Consider the following 25,949-nt stretch of genomic DNA (forward strand, 5'->3'; position numbering starts at 1 on the left):
TTAATGTTAACCTTTTTTCTTTAGAACAATTTGGGTTTTTGCAACAGCCATTTCAGTTTCATATATTGTCATGATTGACTCCTGGCTCAGCTGGAGCTGAGCCTTTTTTTTAGTTTCACTTCTGATGCAAGTCACGTTAGGGGTTAATCCTTTCTGCCTCGTTCTGGAGGTCAGGCTGTTATATTAGGGCACTGTTTCTCTTGGACTTCGCCAGTGATACTTCTGGCTCTGCTGTGTTCTGCTCTTGAGTGACCTGTTGTCTGCCCTGCCCCCTCCTGACCTCCGTGTTCACCTGACCTGTTAACCTCCTCTGTTGTCTGTTTCCATCAGTGTCTCTCCCGCTGTCTCCCTGTTCGTTCCTTATCTGTTTACCTTTATTCTGTCTTGTCTTCCCACTCCCCCTTGCTTCTAGGCTCTGATTTCCCGGCTACTGACTATTTGCTTCCCTCTGACTACGCTTAGACTTTGCCCTTGTGTACTTACAAGACCTCATGTTGTAACACGGCTTTCTGACGATTCTACTGCCATCTGGTGGGCTTGACTAGTATTCTGCTAGGGAATTACCTGCTCATTCGTTTCCTCCACTTTTACGCCCCCTAGTGGTTTACCAGCTAACTACCTTCTCAGATAGTTTCAGGAATCCTCTCAGTCCCACATTACTGCGCTGTACTGCTATTGTACATCTTTAGAGTACAGCGCGACATATATCTAATAAGTGATGGACTCAGTAATATTTCTGGATTGAAATGAGGTTTATTGTACTAACAGAAAATGTGCAATCCGCATTTAAACAAAATTTGACCGGTGCAAAAGTATGGGCACCCTTATCAATTTCTTGATTTGAACACTCCTAACTACTTTTTACTGACTTACTAAAGCACTAAATTGGTTTTGTAACCTCATTGAGCTTTGAACTTCATAGGCAGGTGTATCCAATCATGAGAAAAGGTATTTAAGGTGGCCACTTGCAAGTTGTTCTCCTATTTGAATCTCCTATGAAGAGTGGCATCATGGACTCCTCAAAACAACTCTCAAATGATCTGAAAACAAAGATTATTCAACATAGTTCTTCAGGGGAAGGATACAAAAAGTTGTCTCAGAGATTTAAACTGTCAGTTTCCACTGTGAGGAACATAGTGAGGAAATGGAAGAACACAGGTACAGTTCTTGTTAAGCCCAGAGGTGGCAGGCCAAGAAAAATATCAGAAAGGCAGAGAAGAATGGTGAGAACAGTCAAGGACAATCCACAGACCACCTCCAAAGACCTGCCGCATCAGCTTGCTGCAGATGGTGTCAATGTGCATTGGTCAACAATACAGCGCACGTTGCACAAGGAGAAGCTGTATGGGAGAGTGATGCAAAAGAAGCCGTTTCTGCAAGCACGCCACAAACAGAGTCGCCTCAGGTATGCAAAAGCACATTTGGACAAGCCAGTTACATTTTGGAAGAAGGTCCTGTGGACTGATGAAACAAAGATTGAGTTGTTTGGTCATACAAAAAGGAGTTATGCACGGAGGCAAAAAAACACGGCATTCCAAGAAAAGCACTTGCTACCCACAGTAAAATTTGGTGGAGGTTCCATCATGCTTTGGGGCTGTTTGGCCAATGCCGGCACCGGGAATCTTGTTAAAGTTGAGGGTCGCATGGATTCAACTCAGTATCAGCAGATTCTTGACAATAATCTGCAAGAATCAGTGACAAAGTTGAAGTTACGCAGGGGATGGATATTTCAGCAAGACAATGATCCAAAACACCGCTCCAAATCTACTCAAGCATTGATGCAGAGGAACAATTACAATGTTCTGGAATGGCAATCCCAGTCCCCAGACCTGAATATCATTGAAAATCTGTGGGATGATTTGAAGCATGCTGTCCATGCTCGGCGACCATCAAGCTTAACTGAACTGGAAGTGTTTTGTAAACAGGAATGGTCAAATCTACCTTCATCCAGGATCCAGGAACTCATTAAAAGCTACAGGAAGCGACTAGAGGCTGTTATTTTTGCAAAAGGAGGATCTACAAAATATTAATGTCACTTTTATGTTGAGGTGCCCATACTTTTGCACCGGTCAAATTTTGTTTAAATGTGGATTGCACATTTTCTGTTAGTACAATAAACCTCATTTCAATCCAGAAATATTACTCAGTCCATCAGTTATTAGATCTATGAAACTGAAATAGCTGTTGCAAAAACCCAAATTGTTATAAAGAAAAAACATTAATTGGGTTGCCAAACCTTTTCATATGACTAATATACAGTTAGGTCCAGAAATATTTGGACAGTGACACAAGTTTTGTTATTTTAGCGGTTTACAAAAACATGTTCAGAAATACAATTATATATATAATATGGGCTGAAAGTGCACACTCCCAGCTGCAATATGAGAGTTTTCACATCCGAATCGGAGAAAGGGTTTAGGAATCATAGCTCTGTAATGCATAGCCTCCTCTTTTTCAAGGGACCAAAAGTAATTGGACAAGGGACTCTAAGGGCTGCAATTAACTCTGAAGGCGTCTCCCTCGTTAACCTGTAATCAATGAAGTAGTTAAAAAGTCTGGAGTTGATTACAGGTATGTGGTTTTTAATTTGGAAGCTGTTGCTGTGACCAGACAACATGCGGTCTAAGGAACTCTCAATTGAGGTGAAGCAGAACATCCTGAGGCTGAAAAAAAAGAAAAAATCCATCAGCGAGATAGCAGACATGCTTGGAGTAGCAAAATCAACAGTCGGGTACATTCTGAGAAAAAAGGAATTGACTGGTGAGCTTGGGAACTCAAAAAGGCCTGGGCGTCCACGGATGACAACAGTGGTGGATGATCGCCGCATACTTTCTTTGGTGAAGAAGAACCCGTTCACAACATCAACTGAAGTCCAGAACACTCTCAGTGAAGTAGGTGTATCTGTCTCTAAGTCAACAGCAAAGAGAAGACTCCATGAAAGTAAATACAAAGGGTTCACATCTAGATGCAAACCATTCATCAATTCCAAAAATAGACAGGCCAGAGTTAAATTTGCTGAAAAACACCTCATGAAGCCAGCTCAGTTCTGGAAAAGTATTCTATGGACAGATGAGACAAAGATCAACCTGTACCAGAATGATGGGAAGAAAAAAGTTTGGAGAAGAAAGGGAATGGCACATGATCCAAGGCACACCACATCCTCTGTAAAACATGGTGGGGGCAACGTGATGGCATGGGCATGCATGGCTTTCAATGGCACTGGGTCACTTGTGTTTATTGATGACATAACAGCAGACAAGAGTAGCCGGATGAATTCTGAAGTGTACCGGGATATACTTTCAGCCCAGATTCAGCCAAATGCCGCAAAGTTGATCGGACGGCGCTTCATAGTACAGATGGACAATGACCCCAAGCATACAGCCAAAGCTACCCAGGAGTTCATGAGTGCAAAAAAGTGGAACATTCTGCAATGGCCAAGTCAATCACCAGATCTTAACCCAATTGAGCATGCATTTCACTTGCTCAAATCCAGACTTAAGACGGAAAGACCCACAAACAAGCAAGACCTGAAGGCTGCGGCTGTAAAGGCCTGGCAAAGCATTAAGAAGGAGGAAACCCAGCGTTTGGTGATGTCCATGGGTTCCAGACTTAAGGCAGTGATTGCCTCCAAAGGATTCGCAACAAAATATTTAAAATAAAAATATTTTGTTTGGGTTTGGTTTATTTGTCCAATTACTTTTGACCTCCTAAAATGTGGAGTGTTTGTAAAGAAATGTGTACAATTCCTACAATTTCTATCAGATATTTTTGTTCAAACCTTCAAATTAAACGTTACAATCTGCACTTGAATTCTGTTGTAGAGATTTCATTTCAAATCCAATGTGGTGGCATGCAGAGCCCAACTCGCGAAAATTGTGTCACTGTCCAAATATTTCTGGACCTAACTGTATATATATTATATATACATACACACACACACACACACACACAAGATATATATGTAAGCTACTATATATTACATATTTACAATTTATTACAGTTGTGTTCTAAAGTTGTATTCCAATAAATATATTTTATATTCTATCTAAATATCTTGATTATTGTATCATAAAAATGATTAAATGTCTATTGTTCACATTGTGCTACAATACATTTTTCACTTAACTATAAGCAATATAAATGGGAGTCGGGGTTGTGGAGTCGGAGTCGGTGCAAGGGAAATTGAGGAGTCGGAGTCGAAGGTTTGGCTTACCGACTCCACAGCCCTGTTAGTAGGGACAGTAAACTACACTGGAGAGGGGAGATGGGGAGGGAATAATTTAACCTCTGTTTTTCCTGTCTCAATTCGGGCGTGTAGTTAACTCCTGTGGTTTTGTCATGGAGGGTGACTAGAGAAACAAAGTGACCAAGACAAATGGAACGGTCGTCTGAATGAGCCCTTATTGTGAGAAATAGTCCGAGATGCAGTGGCGTACCGTCCATAGAGGCAGGCCACGCCACTACTATGGGGCCCGGGACCTGAAAGGGGCCCCGTGACGGCTGCCCGCTCAGTATGCACTTTCACTTTCATAATTCCCAGCACGGGGAGGTCACCAAACAGCTGATAAGGGAGCTAGGGGCCCGCACTGTTCATAGTCGTACAGTGGCTGCAACACCTATATGCAGACACTGCACACAGCAGCCTCTGCTGAAGGAGGGTGTCCCCGGGCAGCGTTTTCTTCCAATAGAGATGTGAGAGATGGCAGGAGGCGAACAGCCAATCAGGAGAGGGGGCGGAGCTTGTTCAGAACAGCGCGATGGATAGGAAGATGAAAAACACAGAGCAGAAGAAGCAATGAAGGAGCAGAGAGCATAATGAGCAGAGACCAGAGAAAACCTAGCAGAGCAACAAGGCAGGAGGAGCAGAATCAGCACAGCAAACAGAGAGCAGAGCACACAAAGAGAAACAGAAAGCAGAAGAACCAGAGAGAAAAAGCACAGGACAGGATCTGAACACAGCCAGACCCACAGGAAGTGCAGCATGGAGGGGAGCCACTAACATCTCTCACAGCACAGGAGCAGGTGAGCATTATAATGTACACATGTCTGCCTGTAACAATACAGAAACTGCCCTGTCACATCCCTGTGTATTATCCCTGTACTGTGACATCGCTGTGTGTATTATCCCTGTACTGTGACATCGCTGTATTATCCCTGTACTGTGACATCCTCCCTGGGTATTATCCCTGTACTGTGACATTGCTGTGTGTATTATCCCTGTACTGTGCAGAGTTTTACTATAGATCCTAAGGCTATAAAGGGGGTCATAATCGTTACCATTATATGGGGGAGGCAGATGTGAAAATTTATATTGTGTGTGGTGAAGGGCACGAAGGAGGACATACTACTTTAGGCCAAGTTCACACACTGCAGACTTGGTGGGGGGGGGGGATTTGCAGTGTGATCCCACTGGTCTTGGTGCAGTGGGCTTTGCTCAGTAACGGGATGATGGTTATATTCAGACTCCATGTGGTGATAATATTTGGTCATGGTGTGGTGGCATTATTTTGCAATGTATACTAGTGTTATTGGTTTTGATATGTGGGTGCTGTTCAGTATCACAATGTAGTATGTATTATTTGGTAATTATATGACTAGTTTGTTGATGCATTACTAAAAAGAAATGTAGCTATTTATAGATTTGTATAATTGAATTATTTTTAAATGTATCAGTAATTACTGTGAGACACTTTGGTAGGACTATTTTTTATTACCGTTTACTCTGGAGATCTTTGGTTTGTTAGCTGCGGCGCATTCCACTGTTTGCAGGCCCTGCGGTGCTGAGCGAGCGTCAGGCCCTGCGGTGCTGAGCGAGCGTCAGGCCCTGCGGTGCTGAGCGAGCGTCAGGCCCTGCGGTGCTGAGCGAGCGTCAGGCCCTGCGGTGCTGAGCGAGCGTCAGGCCCTGCGGTGCTGAGCGAGCGTCAGGCCCTGCGGTGCTCAGAAAGCGTTGGGCACTGTTACTTTGGCTGCTGCTGGTTTGTACTTTTTTAAGAGGTTCTTGAAGGTATTTCAGGGTTGTTCTATTCACATCAATGGTACAATGCTGTAATACTGCTATATAGTCGGCCGATGGATGGATCTCCAGATGTGATAATGGCCTGTCCTAAGGAAAAGACCTGAAACTGTAACGGTTAGAACATGCTCTTGATACTGTGCAGTGGACTACTCTGAAATGAAATTTAATTTTACTCCTAAATCTCTGTCTAGCTAAATTCGCAATTTAATATTTTTCTAATATACAGTACTGTAATTAGAAATTCCCTATCCTTCCCTCACTTCTCTAACTGCTTTATTTTTTATATTTCCTCTATGATGTCGCTTCGTTTGAAAATCCCAGTGCATGCTAGGAGGCTCAAGCGAGTCATGATCAGGGGGCAGAGGCTGTGGTCACTGTCGCAGCCTTTGCCCCCTCCCTGAAATTAATTGTCATCAGTGACGTCCATTTCAGGAACTGGACTCGTCTCTGCTCTGTTGATTATATGCCGGCTGTCAATTACCACGGATAGTCAGTGGAATCTTGTAACTGTGCAGAATTCTACTAAGTGCACAATGGCAGTGCACTCCCTCGCCGGCTCTGATTACAAGTGACAAGCTGGCAGCAGACCGCACGGTCAGTGCACATGCTAAGTAAAGAACGAGCAAGCAGAGACCAGAGCCATTCCCACAACTGACGTCACTTCTGAACAGAGCTGGCGAAGGAGTGCACTGTCATTGTGCACTGAGAAGAATAGTGCACAGTGGTAAGATTCTACTAAGCATCTGTTGGAATTGACAGCTGGTGCATACAAAATAAAACACAGATTAGCCTGGCCCCTGAAATGGAGGTCACTGATGATGTTTTGTTTCAGCAAGAGGGCAGAGGCTGCAGATTGACCAGAGTCTCTGCCCCTTAATGACGTTTGAGTATCCCAGGGTGCAATGGGGATTTTCAAATAAAGTGTCATCAGAGAGGAAGTAGTAAAACAATAAGGCAGAGGAGTGAGAGAATTTTTCATTAACGTATTTTAGAAAAAAGATTGGATTATAACAGATTTAGAAGTAAAGTAAAATTTAGTTTTGGACCACCTCTTTAATGAATCAGAGCCAATAAGTATAGGTCACTTATCAGGGGCCACTGCTTTGTGCTTACCCCCCAGGAAAAAATTCGCCAGCCAGCCCCCGATTCCCAGCCAGGCTGAGTGTCAGACTGTCAGCGTCTGCAGCTCAGCGCCAGCGCGTCGTGTACACTGCAGTGTCCTAGAGGCTCCTCCTGCTCTGTTGCGCCTCTAGAGGCAGGCGGGCGTGTGGTAGCCATCGGTGGTTGTACTGCTCACGGGCGGCTCAGCATGGTGTCTGCACCCAGCAGAGACTCAAACGGGCGCATCAAGCACAGCCAAAACAGCAGCACAGTAATAGTCTACTTACTGGACTGGTAAATGTATATCCTGGCTAAAATAAAGATTAACTCCTAATGTATATACACTGTGTGCAGAATTATTAGGCAAATGAGTATTTTGATCACATGATACTTGTTATACATGTTGTCCTACTCCAAGCTGTATAGGCTTGAGAGCCAACTACCAATTAAGTAAATCAGGTGATGTGCATCTCTGTAATGAGGAGGGGTGTGGTGTAATGACATCAACACCCTATATGAGGTGTGCTTACTTATTAGGCAACTTCCTTTCCTTTGGCAAAATGGGTCAGAAGAGAGATTTGACGGGCTCTGAAAAGTCCAAAATTGTGAGATGTCTTGCAGAGGGATGCAGCAGTCTTGAAATTGCCAAATTTTTGAAGCGTGATTAGTGAACAATCAAGCGTTTCATGGCAAATAACCAACAGGGTCACACGAAGAGTGTTGGGCAAAAAAGGCGCGAAATAACTGCCCATGAATTGAGGAAAATCAAGCGTGAAGCTGCCAAGATGCCATTTGCCACCAGTTTGGCCATATTTCAGAGCTGCAACGTTACTAGAGTATCAAAAAGCACAAGGTGTGCCATACTCAGGGACATGGCCAAGGTAAGGTAGGCTGAAAAGAAGGGAATTTTGTTACTTACCGTAAATTCCTTTTCTTCTAGCTCTTATTGGGAGACCCAGACGATTGGGGTATAGCTACTGCCCTCCGGAGGCCACACAAAGCACTACACTAAAAAGTGCAAGGCCCCTCCCCCTCTGGCTATACCCCCCCGTGGTATCACGGGTTCTCCAGTTTTAGTGCCAAAGCAAGAAGGAGGAAGCCAATAACTGGTTTAAACAAATTAACTCCGAATAACGTCGGAGAACTGAAAAACCGTTCAACATGAACAACATGTGTACCCGCAAACAACAAAAAAATCCCGAAGGACAACAGGGCGGGTGCTGGGTCTCCCAATAAGAGCTAGAAGAAAAGGAATTTACGGTAAGTAACAAAATTCCCTTCTTCTTCAGCGCTCTATTGGGAGACCCAGACGATTGGGACGTCCAAAAGCTGTCCCTGGGTGGGTAAAGAGATACCTCATGTTAGAGCTGCAAGACAGCCCTCCCCTACGGGGGTGTCACTGCCGCCTGCAGGACTCTTCTACCTAAGCTGGCATCCGCCGAAGCATAGGTATGCACCTGATAATGCTTGGTGAAAGTGTGCAGACTCGACCAGGTAGCTGCCTGGCACACTTGTTGAGCCGAAGCCTGGTGTCGTAATGCCCAGGACGCACCCACGGCTCTGGTTGAGTGGGCTTTTAGCCCTGAAGGAACCGGAAGCCCCGCAGAACGGTAGGCCTCTAGAATTGGTTCTTTGATCCATCGAGCCAGGGTGGCTTTAGAAGCCTGCAACCCCTTGCGCGGACCAGCGACAAGGACAAAAAGTGCATCGGAACGGCGCATGGGCGCCGTGCGGGAAATGTAGATTCTGAGTGCTCTCACCAGATCTAGCAAACGTAAGTCCTTTTCATACCGGTGAACCGGATGAGGACAAAAGGAAGGCAAGGATATATCCTGATTAAGATGAAACGACCTTAGGGAGAAACTCCGGAATGGGGCGCAGCACTACCTTGTCCTGGTGGAACACCAGGAAGGGAGCCTTGGATGACAGAGCTGCCAGCTCCGACACTCGCCGAAGCGATGTGATCGCAACAAGAAACGCCACTTTCTGTGACAGGCGAGAAAAGGAAACTTCTTTCAGAGGCTCGAAAGGCGGCTTCTGGAGAGCAACTAGTACCCTGTTCAGATCCCATGGATCTAACGGCCGCCTGTACGGGGGCACAATATGACAGACCCCCTGCAGGAACGTGCGCACCTTAGGAAGACGTGCTAGACGCTTCTGAAAAAACACGGATAGTGCCGAGACTTGCCCTTTAAGGGAGCTGAGCGACAAGCCCTTTTCCAACCCCGATTGCAGGAAGGAAAGAAAGGTGGGCAATGCAAATGGCCAAGGGGATACTCTCTGTGCAGAGCACCAGGATAAGAAAATCTTCCACGTTCTGTGGTAGATCTTAGCAGACGTAGACTTCCTAGCTTGTCTCATTGTGGCTACGACTCCTTGAGATAATCCTGCGGACGCTAGGATCCAGGACTCAATGGCCACACAGTCAGGTTCAGGGCCGCAGAATTCTGATGGAAAAACGGCCCTTGGGACAGTAAGTCTGGTCGGTCTGGCAGTGACCACGGTCGACCGACCGTGAGATGCCACAGATCCGGATACCACGATCTCCTCGGCCAGTCTGGGGCGACGAGTATGACGCGGCTGCAATCGGATCTGATCTTGCGTAACACTCTGGGCAAGAGTGCCAGAGGCGGGAAGACGTATGGGAGCCGGAACTGCGACCAATCTTGAACTAATGCGTCTGCCGCCAGAGCTCTTTGATCGCGCGACCTCGCCATGAATGCCGGGACCTTGTTGTTGTGCCGGGACGCCATTAGGTCGACGTCCGGCACTCCCCATCGGCGACAGATTTCCTGAAACACGTCCGGGTGAAGGGACCACTCCCCTGCGTCCATGCCCTGGCGACTGAGGAAGTCTGCTTCCCAATTTTCTACGCCTGGGATGTGAACCGCGGATATGGTGGATGCTGTGTCCTCCACCCACATTAGAATGCGCCGGACTTCTTGGAACGCTTGCCGACTGCGCGTCCCTCCTTGGTGGTTGATGTATGCCACCGCTGTGGAGTTGTCCGACTGGATTCGGATCTGCTTTCCTTCCAGCCACTGTTGGAAGGCCAGTAGGGCAAGATACACTGCCCTGATTTCCAGAACATTGATCTGAAGGGTGGACTCCTGCGGAGTCCACGTCCCCTGGGCCCTGTGGTGGAGAAACACTGCTCCCCACCCTGACAGACTCGCATCTGTCGTGACCACTGCCCAGGATGGGGGCAGGAAGGATCTTCCCTGAGACAATGAGGTGGGAAGGAGCCACCATTGTAGAGAGTCCTTGGCCGTCTGGGAAAGAGAGACTTTCCTGTCCAGGGACGTTGACTTCCCGTCCCATTGGCGGAGAATGTCCCATTGAAGTGGGCGCAGATGAAACTGCGCAAAGGGAACTGCTTCCATGGCTGCCACCATCTTCCCGAGGAAGTGCATGAGGTGCCGTAAGGGGTGCGACTGGCCTTGAAGGAGGGATTGCACCCCTGTCTGTAGGGACCGCTGCTTGTTCAGCGGAAGCTTCACTCTCGCTGCTCGAGTATGAAACTCCATGCCAAGATACGTTAGCGACTGTGACGGTAACAGATTCGACTTTGGAAAGTTGATGATCCATCCGAACGTCTGTAGAGTCTCCAGCGTAGCATGTAGACTGAGTTGGCATGCCTCTTGAGAGGGTGCCTTGACAAGTAGATCGTCTAGGTAAGGGATCACCGAGTGTCCCTGAGAGTGCAAGACTGCTACCACCGCCGCCATGACCTTGGTGAAGACCCGGGGGGCTGTCGCCAGACCGAATGGCAGAGCTACGAACTGGAGATGGTCGTCTCCTATCACAAAACGTAGAAAACGTTGATGTTCTGTAGCAATTGGCACGTGGAGATAAGCATCTTTGATGTCTATTGAGGCAAGGAAGTCTCCTTGAGACATTGAGGCAACGACAGAGCGGAGGGTTTCCATCCGGAACCGTCTGGCGTGCACATGTTTGTTGAGCAGCTTTAGATCCAGAACAGGACGGAACGAGCCGTCCTTTTTTGGAACCACAAAGAGATTGGAGTAAAACCCTCGCCCTTGTTCCTGAGGCGGTACAGGAACCACTACTCCTTCCGCTCTTAGGGAGTCCACCGCCTGCAGCAGGGCATCTGCTCGGACTGGATGTGGGGAGGTTCTGAAGAACCGAGCTGGAGGACGAGAACTGAACTCGATTCTGTACCCGCGAGACAAAACGTTTGTCACCCACCGGTCTTTGACCTGTGACGTCCAAATGTCGGAAAAGCGGGAGAGCCTGCCCCCAACCGGAGATGCGGAGGGGGGGGGGCTGGAAGTCATGAGGTAGCCGCTTTGGAAGCGGTTCCTCCATTTGCTTTCTTGGGGCGTGCGTGAGCCCGCCAGGAATCTGAGACTCTTTGCGTCCTCTGAGTCCTTTTGGACGAGGAGAATTGTCTCTTGCCCGAACCTCGAAAGGACTGAAACCTCTGCTGCCATTTTTTCTGCTGAGGTTTGCTTGATCTGGGCTGGGGTAAAGAAGAGTCTTTACCCTTGGACTGTTTAATGATGTCAGCCAATGGCTCGCCAAACAGTCTATCTCTAGATAAAGGCAAGCTGGTTAAACATTTTTTGGAACCAGCATCTGCTTTCCAGTCCTTTAACCACAAGGCTCTACGCAAAACTACCGAATTGGCGGACGCCATTGAGGTGCGGCTGGTAGATTCTAGAACCGCATTGATAGCGTAAGACGCAAACGCAGACATCTGCGAGGTAAGGGACGCCACTTGCGGCGCCGCTGGATGTATGATAGCATCCACTTTTGCTAAACCAGCTGAAATAGCTTGGAGCGCCCATACGGCTGCGAATGCTGGAGCAAACGACGCGCCGATAGCTTCATAGACAGATTTTAACCAAAGGTCCATCTGTCTGTCATTGGCATCCTTAAGTGAAGCGCCATCCTCCACTGCAACTATGGATCTAGCTGCAAGTTTGGAAATCGGGGGGTCTACTTTTGGACACTGGGTCCAGCGCTTGACCACATCAGGGGGGAAAGGAAAACGTGTATCCTTAGAACGTTTAGAGAAACGCCTTTCTGGATGAGCGTCGTGTTTCTGGATTGATTCTCTGAAGTCAGAGTGATCCAAGAAAGCACTCAATTTACGCTTGGGATAGAGGAAACGAAACTTCTCCTGCTCTGCTGCTGCCTCCTCTGCAGAAGGAGCTGGGGGAGAAATATCCAACAGTCTATTGATGGCTGAGATAAGATCGTTTACCATGGCGTCCCCATCCGGGGAATCCAGATTGAGAGGGGTTCCAGGATAAGACTCCTGATCACTCTCTTCAGACGCATCACAGGGCGACTGATTGCGCTGAGACCCTGAGCAGTGTGATGACGTTGAGGGTCTTTCCCAGCGAGCTCGCTTAGGGTGGCTGGGGCTATCATCTGAGTCATAATACTCAGCCTGGGAAGCCGGGGACCCCCTTGCAGTCTGGACTAATTCCAACTGAGGGGGATTAGAGGACAGAGACCTCGCCGTGTCCATAGACTGAGCCCCAGTCATGGATTGCAAAGTTTCAAGGATCTTTGCCATAGTCACAGACATTCCATCAGCAAAAACTGCAAAGTCTGTCCCTGACACCGGGGCAGGACTTACAAGCGTCTCAGCCTGGGTCACTACCTCTCCGGACTCCGGCTGGCGAAGCAGCACCGGATCTGAGCATTGCACACAATGGGGGTCTTTGGAACCTGCTGGTAGAGCAGCCCCACATGCAGCACACGCAGTGTACACAGCCCTAGCCTTGGCAGCCTTGCGTTTTGTGGATGACATGTTGCTGCTTCCTCAGAGCGATCTGGGGTATCCAGCCAGGAAGCGACCTTACAGTGCAAGAAATAACTAAATATATATATCTGGTGACACAGTACACCAATACACACTGAGGCACTAGAGGGGCCAGCTGAAAAGCCGCTTACCGCCCGCTTAAGAGCGGGTGTGTGATCTCCAAAAGCCCCCTAGTCCAGGTCTCCCAGAGCCTTGCGTCCTTCCTCCAGCCAGACTGCATGTAATGGCTGCCGGCGTCCTGGGAGAGGAGGGGGGGCGGGCCCTGGGCGTTCCTGGCTAAGAGCGGGAAGCCTGCTTCCCTCTGTGCCTAGTGAGAGGGCTGGAGCATGTAAATCAGGCTCCAGCCCTCGTCGCTGCTGCGAAACAGCGTCTCTCCCCTACCCTGATTGACAGGGTGGGGGCGGGAACGAAGCGGAGCTAGGCCGCAAAAAGCCGGGGACTAAAGTTATAAACGCTGCCGCCGTAAAAGCGCGGTCGGCGTGTCCCCGGCGCACCACAAGTCACAGCAGCGCCGCCCGGTCCAGTGGGGGTCGGCGCTGCGTTCCCACAACACAAAAGTCCCCCAGTAAACTGTAGGAACACCAACTCCAACGTTACGGTCCCCGGCGCACTACAACACCCAGCCAGCCCGGAGTGTGTCTGTGCCTGCCGGGGACACAGAGTACCTGTATGATGCAGGGCCATGTCCCTGATTGTACTCCTGCTCCGTATCCATCAGGTGCTATGGGTCTGTGGATGGAGCCCGGCGTCAGAGCTTAGAGGCCGGCAGGATCCCACTTCCACAGAGCCCTACAAGGGGATGTGGAAGGAAAACAGCATGTGGGGCTCCAGCCCCTGTACCAGCAATAGGTACCTCAACCTTACAACACCATCCACGGGTGAGAAGGGAGCATGCTGGGGGCCCTATATGGGCCCTCTTTTCTTCCATCCGAAATAGTCAGCAGCTACTGCTGACTAAAATCTGTGGAGCTATGCGTGGATGTCTGACCTCCTTCGCACAAAGCTTGAAAACTGGAGAACCCGTGATACCACGGGGGGTATAGCCAGAGGGGGAGGGGCCTTGCACTTTTTAGTGTAGTGCTTTGTGTGGCCTCCGGAGGGCAGTAGCTATACCCCAATCGTCTGGGTCTCCCAATAGAGCGCTGAAGAAACCACCACCTCTGAACAAGAAACATAAGATAAAACGTCAAGACTGGGCCAAGAAATATCTTAAGACTGATTTTTCACAGGTTTTATGGACTGATGAAATGAGAGTAAAGGGGGCTTTACACGGTAGCGATATCGCTAGCAATTTGTAGCGATAGCGAGCGTGTAAGTAGCCGCCTCCGTCGTGCATGCGATTGTTTGTGATCGCTGCCGTAGCGAACATTATCGCTACGGCAGAGTCACACATACTTACCTGGTCGGCGGCGTCGCTGTGACTGCTGAACAATCCCTCCTTCAAGGGGGAGGGACGTTCGGCATCACAGCGACGTCACAGCAACGTCACACAGCGGCCGGCCAATCAAAGCGGAGGGGCGGAGCTGTGCGTGATGTAAACATCCCGCCCACCTCTTCCTTCCGCATTGGGGCCGGCGGCAGGTAAGGAGACGTTCCTCGCTCCTGCGGTGTCACACATAGCGATGTGTGCTGCCGCATGAGCGATGAATCACAACGCTAAACAATCCTTACCGATTTTTGAGTTTGGGACGACCTCTCCATGGTGAACGATTTTCAACATTTTTGAGGTCGCCTAAGGTCGCTGGTAAGTATCACACGCTGCGATATTGTTAATGACGCCGGATGTGCGTCACTAACAATGTGACCCCGACGATCAAACATTAACGATATCGTAGCGTGTAAAGCCCCCTTAACTCTTGATGGGCCAGATGGGTGGGCCAGAGGCTGGATCAGTAAAGGGCAGAGAGCTCCACTCCGACTCAGTCGCCAGCAAGGTGGAGGTGGGGTACTGGTATGGGCTGGGATCATCAAAGATCAACTTGTGGGACCTTTTCGGGTTGAGTATGGAGTGAAGCTAATTTCCCAGACCTACTGCCAGTTTCTGGAAAACTTCTTCAAGCAGTGGTACAGGAAGAAGTCGGTATCGTTCAAGAAAAACATGATTTCCATGCAGGACAATGCTCCATCACATGCATCCAACTACTCCACAGTGTGGCTGGCCAGTAAAGGTCTAAAAGATGAAAAAATAATGGACATGGCCCCCTTGTTCACCTGATCTGATCCCCATAGAGAACCTGTGGTTCCAAATAAAATGTGAGATCTACAGGGAGTGAAAACAGTCCACCTCTCGGAACAGTGTCTGGGAGGCTGTGGTGGCTGCTGCACACAATGTGGATCGTAAACAGAGCAAGCAATGACAGAATCTATAGATGGTCGGCTGCTGAGTGTCATCGGAAAGAAAGGTGGCTTATTCGTCACTAATTTTTTTAGGTTTTGTTTTTGCATGTCAGAAATGTTTAATTCTAAATGTTGTGCAGTTATATTGGTTTACCTGGTGACAATAAACAAGTGAGATGGGAATAGATTTGGTTTTTATTAAGTTGCCTAATAATTCTGCACACTAATAGTTACCGGCACAAACAGAATCCTCCTAAGATAGCCAAATCAAAAAAAAAAACCACTCCAACTTCCAAAAATATTAAGCTTTGAAATTTATGAGTCTTTTGGGTTGATTGAGAACATAGTTGTTGATCAATAATAAAAAAAAAATCTTTAAAATACAACTTGCCTAATAATTCTGCACATGGTGTATATGCCCCTAGTAACTTGTATGTCCCCCCCAGACGTGCGCTGTTTATTATTATGTTAATATGTTATTGTATTTTTTTATCGCGTGGGGGGCCCCATTCAGACTTTTGCTATGGGGCCCAATGATTTCTATGTACGCCCCTGCCCAGATGAATATCTCATTTGTACCCTACAGTTATAGCCGTGTGAATTCTGGCAGGAAACATTTTTTAAGCATTTCCAGAAACAGAATGATGCATGCAACTGGTTTAATGGTCATTCCCTTTGCAAAACTTTAAACAGTGCTTGGCATTGGTGATGTGAGGTTTTTCCACCGCTGCCATGAAATCACAAAGTTGCATATACAGGCAGTGTAGTCCTCAACATTGGGTGCTACCATTACCAATATACCAGGTAAAATAGTATATATACACTCTATACCATTACCTGCAATCATGATCTCGATCTCTGCTAAGGAGTGGTTTTCGGGATCAACCATGAACAGGTTGACATCTCCAACCATACACCGATCTTCTGGACATCCACGATCCCACTGTTCTCTATCCAGTACAATGAAGGTACACTCTGAAAGGTAAACCTGGTTAGATAGTTCAACTTGAGTGTAACTGCTATTGTAATATGCCAAGGCCAATAATAATGAATGGGCACTTGCACACGATCTATCACTTGCGACACTTACTGTCACTGTCCTCTCTCCAGCTGCGTTGCATGTCATATTCCTGGTCCAGTGTCAGTGGCTCCGAGGCAGTTAGTTTCTGCAGCTCCTCTGACTTCATCCATTCATGATACCTAAGAGCACGAAATGAGACATGATAGTTTAACAGCACAAGATGATGGAAAAAGAAGAGAAAGATGGGGGAATAATAGCCTCGTGCTGGTGTAGACGGCTATATGGAGGTGATACAGGCCTTCAACTTACAAGTAAGGAACAGCTTACCTGGACAGACCGGTGACATGATACAAATGCTGATCGGTAAATTTTATTGTTTGGCGGTCGTTGGAATGCCCGTTTACACAGACCAAAGTAAACGATCTGCACTGAGCAATCTATACTAGATCACGCCGTGCACATAGGCGGCCATGGTTCTCGGCCGTGCGAGTCCTTCTATTCTTTGTGTAGATATATGAAAGAACCACACGGAGCCTCTGGTTCTACAATATCACATATTAGCTATTTCCATGCGTACTATGTATTATTATTAAATTACCACCAGCTAATTATGCACTTTCACGCTGAAACACTCAGATCTATGTGACATATTGTGGTGTGCTCTAACGGCAGGTTTGTACATTTCCAATAGAAATAAACTATTATGTGCACCATCTTTTATACAAAAAAATGATCCCATGAAATTAGATATACTATGAAAAATTGTTTAAAAAACCCCCCAAAGAAATGAACAAATATATGATATCAATATAATCGCAAGGACCTTTTATAGCAAATGTTAACCTATAATAAGGGGCTGTCTGCGGCTATCATTTCTTTAAGTTCTGAATGCATTTAACACTAGAAGTCCCAGAGAGGGGTCATTTAAAATTTCTACCTTTGGAACCCAGAGACGAGTCGAATGACCTAAAAGGATTTTTCCGGACTTCAGGGGGGAGCTCGAAATTTCAGGGACTTCTAGTGTTAAGAGCATCTGTCAGTAGGATCAACCCTCCTAAGCTGTCTACATAGGCACGTGGGTCATAGAAAGCTGAAGAAAATGAACCCTTGATATCTGTAATCCGATGTCTTATTCTAGAGAAATCCACATTTTCCTTAAAATTAATCTGGCAGCAGGTTTTTGCTACTTAATCTGAGAGAAGTGTGATAATGTAGGCAAAGAGATCCTGAATCAAACGATGTATCACTTTTAGCTTTAGTCATGTAGCAGAGCTGAGTGAGCTTCCCCTCCCACATTAGGCTCTCTATACAGATTGTGCATTGACACGGAGGTGTCAGAGCAGTTGGCATGCCGGACTGCTGTGCGAGTGACTTTGTAGTGGCTTGAGCATCGGGCCGGACTTTGAGGCTTGGGTCTTCTGTAATGCTGCCAGCCTTCCCTCTGTTTACATTTCTCCACTATGCCACTAAATAGCGCTATGTCCGCCGTGTGAGCAATACTATTTTCTAGTGTTTCTCCAAGTCTTCAATAAACTGGCACCGGAATCAGCGCATGTGCACACCACCATCTCCAAGGCCATTTTTCTGAGGACACTGTGGAGATGACTATGAACGGCGGTGGCACATGCGCTGATAAAAAAAAAAATAAAAAAAAAAAAAATCATCAGTGCATGTACCATCACCGTTCATAGTCATCTCCACAGTGTCCTCAGTAATAAGGCCTTGGAGATTGTGGTGTGCAGATGCGCTGATTCCGGTGCCAGTTTATTGAAGACTTGGAGAAACACTAGAAAATAGTACTGCGCTGCACACGCATCTGCACAGCCCTAGTCGCAACAGCAAGGGGGAATTTAAATACAAGGAAGACTAGCCAGGTGAGGAAGCATTACAGAATACTTGACCCCCTATTGGGTCCCTGCGCTGCAATACAAGCTACTGACCACACAGTGGCTGTCAGCTGACATCGTCGGCACCGTGCCTGAGGGTGCATGGCAGTGACGTGATGCATGGGCAATTTGTTTCTTGCGTTAGATACAAAACACATATACACTAATATATATTCTACACACACACACACATACATACATACTGGGAAGGGTGACATATACACCATGATGGGGGACACATACACCATGATGGGGGACACATACACCATGATGGGGGACACATACACCATGATGGGGGACACATACACCATGATGGGGGACACATACATACATACTGGGAAGGGTGACATATATACCAGGATGGGGGACATATACACCATGATGGGGGACACATACACCATAATGGGGACATTACTGCATAATGAATGGGGAGGGCAGCTCATATGTCTTTAGAAGGATTTAGAGTGCTACAGGGCCCATATATTTGCCCATCATGCAGGTGGATCTAAGTCCAATTATTGCATCGGAGCCCATCGATCTCTAGTTACGCGCCACTACATCATTCTAAAGAGTTAATAAAAAGTATCCAAAAAGTTATGTGGATCCAAACATGGTAAAAAAATACAGCTCTGTGGAAAAAAACTGCTAAAATGTATGAACCTTCTTAATGTAAAACTTAAAAAACCCGCAATAAGACCTCATGCTGATTGCTTCTGTCCCGCAGCTGCAGTCGCCTGTACCTGGGCACGTGGCGGGGCTCATACGGCACCAGCAGCACCCTGTGGCCCCGCAGCGCCGTGTCTTCGTTCACACGCATTGCTCTGCAAGGCACAATAACAGCGCTGTCAGTCACACGCCATTGACGTCACGGACATAGAGACATTGCGTACTGTCACGCACCTCACCTGACTACGTCACCGCTGTCCCTAACGCCCCGCCCACTTCATAGTTTCCTCTTCTCCTGAGACTCCTCCACCCGGAAGCGGCTGTGTGATGACGCACGTTATCTGATTGGCTGATGCCACACGTGACTTGCTGGCAAGCCGCCCATGTGATTCACACACCCGGAACACTCCGGACTCCGGAGAGCAGCGGTAACCAGGGGCAACGCGGTAATGGGGTGTATGTGCGGGGTGTGCTTGTAGCTTAGTGTTAGTGTAGCTGAGTGATGGCACACAGGGTAGGGGGAGTGATTGTTGGTGCTGATTATTGCCTCTGGCTCACTGGGTGGTGGGATATGCTGGGATTTGTAGTTCCCCAGTGCTTGGAGTGATGTATATGTTTATTCCAGGTATTGTAATTCCCCCAGAATGATGACCTCACTTGTAAACAGGTCTTGGCTGCACTGCTTCCTGTCCTGTCTGCTTTCGGGAAAGTTGGGTGACTCAGCATGGCCACCACTATTGCCCCGACAGGGGCTGCCCCAACCACCCCCAAAGAAAGAGGCAGTGCCGCAGAAGAGACCTCACCACTGCTGCTGGCTATGCTGAGCGGGCTCTGATTGCCAATGGCTGGTAACGAGTGTGTAACCACATCATCTGGGCATTGGCCGGAGGGGGCTCATTAGGCTAGGTTCACATTTCCGTTAAATTGTATCAGTCACAATCCGCAGCTCTGGTAAACAACGGAATCCGTTTAGCGGATTCCGTTGTGTCCCATAGACTTGCATTAGTGGCGTATTGCGTTGCATCCGTTTTTGGACTGACCGCCGGTTGGAAACAACACAGAATGTAACGTTTTTCGGGCCGTCAAAATTAACGCACCGCGCAGGAATCCGTCGCCATCCGTCAAGCTTGTAATGTATGTCTATGGTGCTGGATTCCGTCGTAATCCGTCTTACGATGGAATCCAGCGCTGGATTCCGTCATGTTCTACTGAGCATGCCCAGCATGTCTGGCACACCCACTGGGCTGTCCCAAACACAAACCGATCATGACTGATCCGTCACAAAACGGACGCACAGCGGATGTAACGGACGCAACGGTCAGTTTTTTCACAGGATTCCTGTGAAAGGAATCCTGTGAAAAACATATCCGTTGCGTCAGTTGACATCTAAAATACGACTGATCCGTTCCTGACGGATTTAAAACAACGGAAATGTGAACCTAGCCCCCATGTGTCAGGCTAGTTTCACACTTGCGTTGAACGGTATCCGTTGCATTGCGTTGTGTGACGGATGCAACGGATATGTTGCATATAGTGGCACAACGGATGCTGCAAAACAATGGAATCCGTTTTGATTTTTTTTTTTTTACAGTTTTACCGGCGGCAGACTATTGTGAACGATCAGCTGATCGCTCCCTGCAGCCGGCCGCCGGGTGATCAGCTGAGCGCTGTCACTTGCCGGCCGCTGGGTGATCAGCTGATCGCTCCCTGCAGCCGGCCGCCGTGTGATCAGCTGAGCGCTGTCACTTGCCGGCCGCCGGGTGATCAGCTGATCGCTCCCTGCAGCCGGCCGCCGGTTGATCAGCTGATCGCTCCCTGCAGCCGGCCGCCGTGTGATCAGCTGAGCGCTGTCACTTGCCGGCCGCCGGGTGATCAGCTGATCGCTCCCTGCAGCCGGCCGCCGGGTGATCAGCTGATCGCTCCCTGCAGCCGGCCACCGGGTGATCAGCTGAGCGCTGTCACCTGCCGGCCGCCGGGTGATCAGCTGAGCGCTGTCACCTGCCGGCCGCCGGGTGATCAGCTGAGCGCTGTCACCTGCCGGCCGCCGGGTGATCAGCTGAGCGCTGTCACCTGCCGGCCGCCGGGTGATCAGCTGAGCGCTGTCACCTGCCGGCCGCCGGGTGATCAGCTGAGCGCTGTCACTTGCCGGCCGCCGGGTGATCAGCTGATCGCTCCCTGCAGCCAACCGCCGGGTGATCAGCTGAGCGCTGTCACCTGCCGGCACCCGGGCATGCCGGCGGCCGGTCGCTCAGCTGAGCGCTGTCACATGCCGGCGGCCGGTCGCTCAGCTGAGCGCTGTCACTTGCCGGCGGCCGGTCGCTCAGCTGAGCGCTGTCACTTGCCGACGGCCGGGCGCTCAGCTGAACATTCGGCCACCGCGAGCCAAAATACAGTTTGTGATTTAAAAAAAAAAAAAAAAAGAGCATGCGCAGTGAAATCCAGAGGATTCCGCTGCTCAAACCAACGTTACATGCTGCGTTCCTCCCACTGGGCGGAAGCAACGGAGCGTCGCCCAGCGGAAGCAAAGCAGGTCCTTTTGGTACAATCCGTCAACCATACAAGTCTATGGGAAACAGCGGAATCCGTTAACGGATTCTGCTGTTTTCAAAAAGGGCGGATTGTAACGGAAGGAAAACAACGCAAGTGTGAAAGTACCCTCATCAAGTGGCATGTAAAATTTGGGCACTCCTGGTTAATATTACTGTTATTGTGAACCGTTGGGCAAGGTGAAGATGATCTGATCTCTGAAAGGCATAAAGTTAAAGATGACACAATTCCTTTGTATTTTAGGCAAAACATTTTTTTTTTTTTTTTTTTAATCTTTCACATTTTAAAATTACAAAAAGGAAAATAGGCTGATGCAAAAGTTTGTGCACCCTTGGAGACTTGTGGTGTGCTGAGAACTTTGACCAAGGTTTTAGACCCTATTAGGGTTATGAGTTGTTCACGATCATCATTAGGAAAGGCCAGGTGATGGATGCAAATTTCACAGCCCATCTAACCTTGTGCCAAAAACCAGCAGCCATGGGTTCTTCTAAGCAGCTGCCTAGCACTCTGAAAATGAAAATGGTGAGGCCTAGAAAGGCTATAAGAAGATAGCAAAGCGTTTACAAGTTGCCCTTTCCTCAGTTCAAAATATAATTAAGAAATGGCAGTTAACAGGAACAGTGGAAGCCAAGATAAGGTCTGGAGGACCAAGCAAAATTTTTGTGAGAGCTGGTTGTAAAATTGCTAGAGAGGCAAATCAGAACCCCTGTATGACTGCAAAAGACCTTCAGGAAGATTTAGCAGGTACATTATTCTACTGTTCAGAGACACCTGTACAAATATCGCCTTCATGGAAGTCATCAGAAGAAGATCTCTCCCGCTACCTCCCCATAAAGGATAAGGACACGCGGTGAGTAAAATGGAGCGAGTGGAAGGCAATAAAAAATTGCATTCCACTTGGACCAATGTTACTCTATGGGCCGCTCCCATGTGCATTTTTTTTTTCTTTTTCAGCCCTAATCAGACCGAGAAAATGATTGCAGCATTATGAGGGTCATTTTCACTCGCATCCATACAAGTCTACAGCGGATTTCAGTGCGATATATGCATGCGCTGATAGGAGATAGGGAGATTAGTCACTCCCTCTCCTCCGCAGCGCCCGCCTTCTCCGCAGCTGTGCTGCCATCGCAGGATCGCATCGCAGTGGCATGACCCTCAACTTACACTCGAAGCAGAGCAGGAGCCGAGTGTCAGGCGATGCACTCGCAGTAATGCTCGTGTGGCCCCAACCTAAAATTCATCATCAGAAGTATGCAAAGGAACATCTAAACAAGACTAATGTATTTTGGAAACAAGTTCTGTGGACCAATGAGGTTCAAATACAGCTTTTTGACCACAATGATCAAACCTGAGTGAAGAAAAAAAGAGCACAGAATTTCAGGAAGAACATCCGCCAACCATTAAGTATGGGGGTGGATCAGTCATGCTTTGGGGTTGTGATGCAGCCAGTGGCACAGGGAACATTTCACGGGTAGAGGTATGAATGGATTCAATGAAATTTCAACAAATCCTTGATGTAAACATAACAGCATCTGTAAAAAAGCTGAAGCTGAAGTTGAAGAGAAGAAGATGCCTTCTATTAATGGAAAATAATCCTAAACACACCTCAAAATCCAAAATAAACTACCTCAAAAGGTGCAAGCAGAAGGTTTATAATGGCCCTCACCATCCTCTGATCTGAACATCATTGAAAATCTGTGGCTAGACCTCAAATAAGGAAGACAACCCAGAACTGGAAGACTTTTCCAAGGAAGAATGGATGAAAAGCCCTCAAATAAGAATTGATGGAATGTTAGCTGGCAACAAAGTGTCTACAAGCTGTGATACTTGCCAAAGAGGGGGCTGCTAAATACTAACCATGCAGGGGGTCCAAAGTTTTGCATCTGCCTAGTTTCCTTTTTTTGTTAATTTTAAAATTTAAAAGGTGAATTTTTAAAAGGTGAATTTTTTTTATTTATTTTTTTTTTTTTTATTTCCCCCCCCCTAAAATACAAAGGAAATGTGTCATATTTAACGTTATGCCTTTACAGATCAGTTCATCTTCATCTTGTTTAATTTCACAATAACAGTAATTTTGACCAGGGGTGCCCAAACGTTTGCATGCCACTGTATGTTCAGAGCTATTCTCCGGAAGTGAATCTTTCTGAGTAGATGCTATAGATATGGCAGCCATGTATACAGGGAAGGCCTCACACATGCCCATGGATGCTGTGTTAGGCTGCCTTCACACATCAGTTTTTTGCTGAGCGGCACAATACGGCGCTTTGCAGAAAAAACGCAACCCTTTTTTTTTTTTTTCCCGCCGGTTGCGTTTTTTCCGCATAGACTTTCATTTGCGCCGTATTGTGCCGCATGGCCTTGCGCTGCGTCCGTTTTTTGCCAGATGCGGCATATTTAGCCCATGCGGTCGCCGGATGGAACGTTGCCTGGCACGTTTTTTGGTGCGGCGAAAAAACTGCATCGCGCCGGATCCGGCGCAATTTACAATGCAAGCCTATGGACGCCGGATGCGGCGCCCTGTGGCAAAAACCGCATCCAGATTCCTTTTTCTTTTTTAACTGCGCATGCTCAGTATCAAGCCGCATCCGTCAAAAAATGAACAGCATGGAAAAACTTATGCAACGGATCCGTTTTTTTTCGTCGCATCCGTTGCATAGGTTTTTGAGTCGGATTGAGCCGCACGGCAAAAAAAACCTGATGTGTGAAAGCAGCCTAACAGCTGTGTGCATGTAAGAGCAGCACAGAGTATTTAATTGCCTTCCCTGAGAGTGGCTGTACAGACTGGACTAATGTCGGCTGATTCCCGGGATTGGTGACGGTTTAGTCTGTGCAGGATGTTTTGCGGACCTTTGTTTTGTTTAGGGAAAAAATAATCTGGCATGTGAATTTCTTCTCCTGAGAGATGAGACTCCATCAGAAGTGACTGTCAGCAGCGTTCTCCACTCCCCACATTGTAGGGACATGCAGCACGGGTAGCATCAGAGCCTGGCTGCCCTAACACCGCCGTGTTTCAGAGTAATCATCTTTGAAAATCCTGACAAGACTTGTGACTAGTCAGAGGCAGGTCCCTGGGGGCTTCTCCACCTCACCCCTTTGATTGACAGGTTACACACACAGGGAAAGAGCTGCCAGTCAACTGGATTTGGGCAGGGAGAAGCGGTGCAGACCCGACCTCGGACTATTCAGCCAAAACACTTACTTGGCTGCAGTTGCACATCCAACATCTGATTCATGCTGCCCGTGGTGCAGACATCATGAATATGATGAAGGGTTCTCTTCAAGACACATGTACACTCAGGTGGGCTGAGCATACATGTATATGGTGGGGTTTCAAGAAATTGTGGTCTGAAGAAGTGTTTAGCTGACGGCTGGTGAATGTGTATGACCACCAATACAAATGTCTGCTTGGAGGTGTGAGCTGTCTATGCTTTGTGAGTAGCACAACCTGGGCAGTCTGTACTTCCATTGGTGAAATAAAAAAAAACTCACTGGGTGGTGCTTTTAAGGAAGCACTCCTGCCAAAAATGTTATCCCCTAAACCTTTGTATATACAGTGTAAGGTTATCAGAATCGGATCGAGGCTCCATAGACTTATTGTAAGCGGTTATGCAGATGCTCATGGATCTCTGCTTGATCACGCACTACACTGACTGGCTGTGAGTTCCCCAACACGGGCATGGCAGCATCACATATTTCTAAGAGGCTGTCATGTATGTGCTTGGGTCAGGAGTAGGGTTGAGCGAATCCGGATCTGCACGGTTTGAGTGCCCGATCCGAGTCCGACCAGTACCCGGGATTCGGGGTGCACGATCCGGATCCGTTTTTTTTTTTTTGTCTCTCACTCTCTCTCATCCCTGATCCGACTCCCCATTGATTTACATGGCCGCGGATATCGGATCCGGACTTCGGCGGCAACCTGATCCGGATCATCCAGACCCGGATTATGGCCGATCCGCTCAACTCTAGTCAGGAGACCTCGGACAGTCCAAACATTGCAGTCCGTGATCAAGCCTAGATCCATGGAAGTCTGCATGAGCCCTGATGACTTCTGGGCCTTCTGTGATCTGCCGGAGTTATCATCTGAGTCAGAAGATGACCATAGCGAAGCCTGAAATCGGGGAAGTCAGTGATTGGGAAGTTGTTTTTTTATTTATTTGTTTTAATACAACTGCAATTACATCGCACACATAGTCATATGAAAAAGTTTGGGCACCCCTAAAATTTTGTTTAAATGCGGATTGCACATTTTCTGTTAGTACAATAAACCTCATTTCAATCCAGAAATATTACTCAGTCCATCAGTTATTAGATATATGAAACTGAAATAGCTGTTGTAAAACCCCAAATTGTTATAAAGAAAAAAGGTTAACATTAATAGGGGTGCCCAAACTTTTTCATATGACTGTATATAGAAAGGCTTAGGAGGGGATGACATTTTTGGCGGAACTGCTGCTTCTATAACCTTTATACACATTATATTGGGCATCAATGGATGTCCAAATCAAAGGAGTGACGCCATTATTCAATAAAATAATCTTTATTTAAACATATATTTAAAATATTTTAGCAAAAAGGTAC

The 25,949-nt window shown here is 47.6% G+C and overlaps 2 protein-coding genes across 5 annotated transcripts in view; one reads left to right on the forward strand and one right to left on the reverse strand.

Annotated features, from left to right (window-relative positions):
- NAT9 (N-acetyltransferase 9) overlaps positions 1-19,152 on the reverse strand; it is a 57,922-nt gene extending 38,770 nt beyond the window's left edge. For 2 of the 3 annotated variants that reach the window (XM_075349656.1, XM_075349658.1), the window contains exons 1-4: positions 19,064-19,152; positions 18,899-18,979; positions 16,342-16,451; positions 16,089-16,226 (exon numbers count right to left, since the gene is read on the reverse strand). In XM_075349656.1, coding sequence (XP_075205771.1) covers positions 16,089-16,226; positions 16,342-16,451; positions 18,899-18,975 — 325 coding nt within the window. In that variant the 5' untranslated portion in view covers positions 18,976-18,979; positions 19,064-19,152. Of the gene's footprint in view, positions 1-16,088; positions 16,227-16,341; positions 16,452-18,898; positions 18,980-19,058 lie in introns of all 3 variants that reach the window. The other variant, XM_075349657.1, reaches the window with a different exon arrangement.
- Positions 19,153-19,161: 9 nt separating this feature from the next.
- The window catches only part of SLC38A12 (solute carrier family 38 member 12), a 91,179-nt gene continuing 84,391 nt past the window's right edge, over positions 19,162-25,949 (forward strand). Inside the window, exon 1 of one of the 2 annotated variants that reach the window (XM_075349655.1) lies at positions 19,162-19,252. The gene's annotated coding sequence lies outside the window, so the exon portion shown is untranslated. Of the gene's footprint in view, positions 19,271-25,949 lie in introns of both variants that reach the window. The other variant, XM_075349654.1, reaches the window with a different exon arrangement.

Source organism: Anomaloglossus baeobatrachus, chromosome 5 (genome assembly GCF_048569485.1).
Source record: "Anomaloglossus baeobatrachus isolate aAnoBae1 chromosome 5, aAnoBae1.hap1, whole genome shotgun sequence".
Classification (NCBI taxonomy): Eukaryota; Metazoa; Chordata; class Amphibia; order Anura; family Aromobatidae; genus Anomaloglossus; species Anomaloglossus baeobatrachus.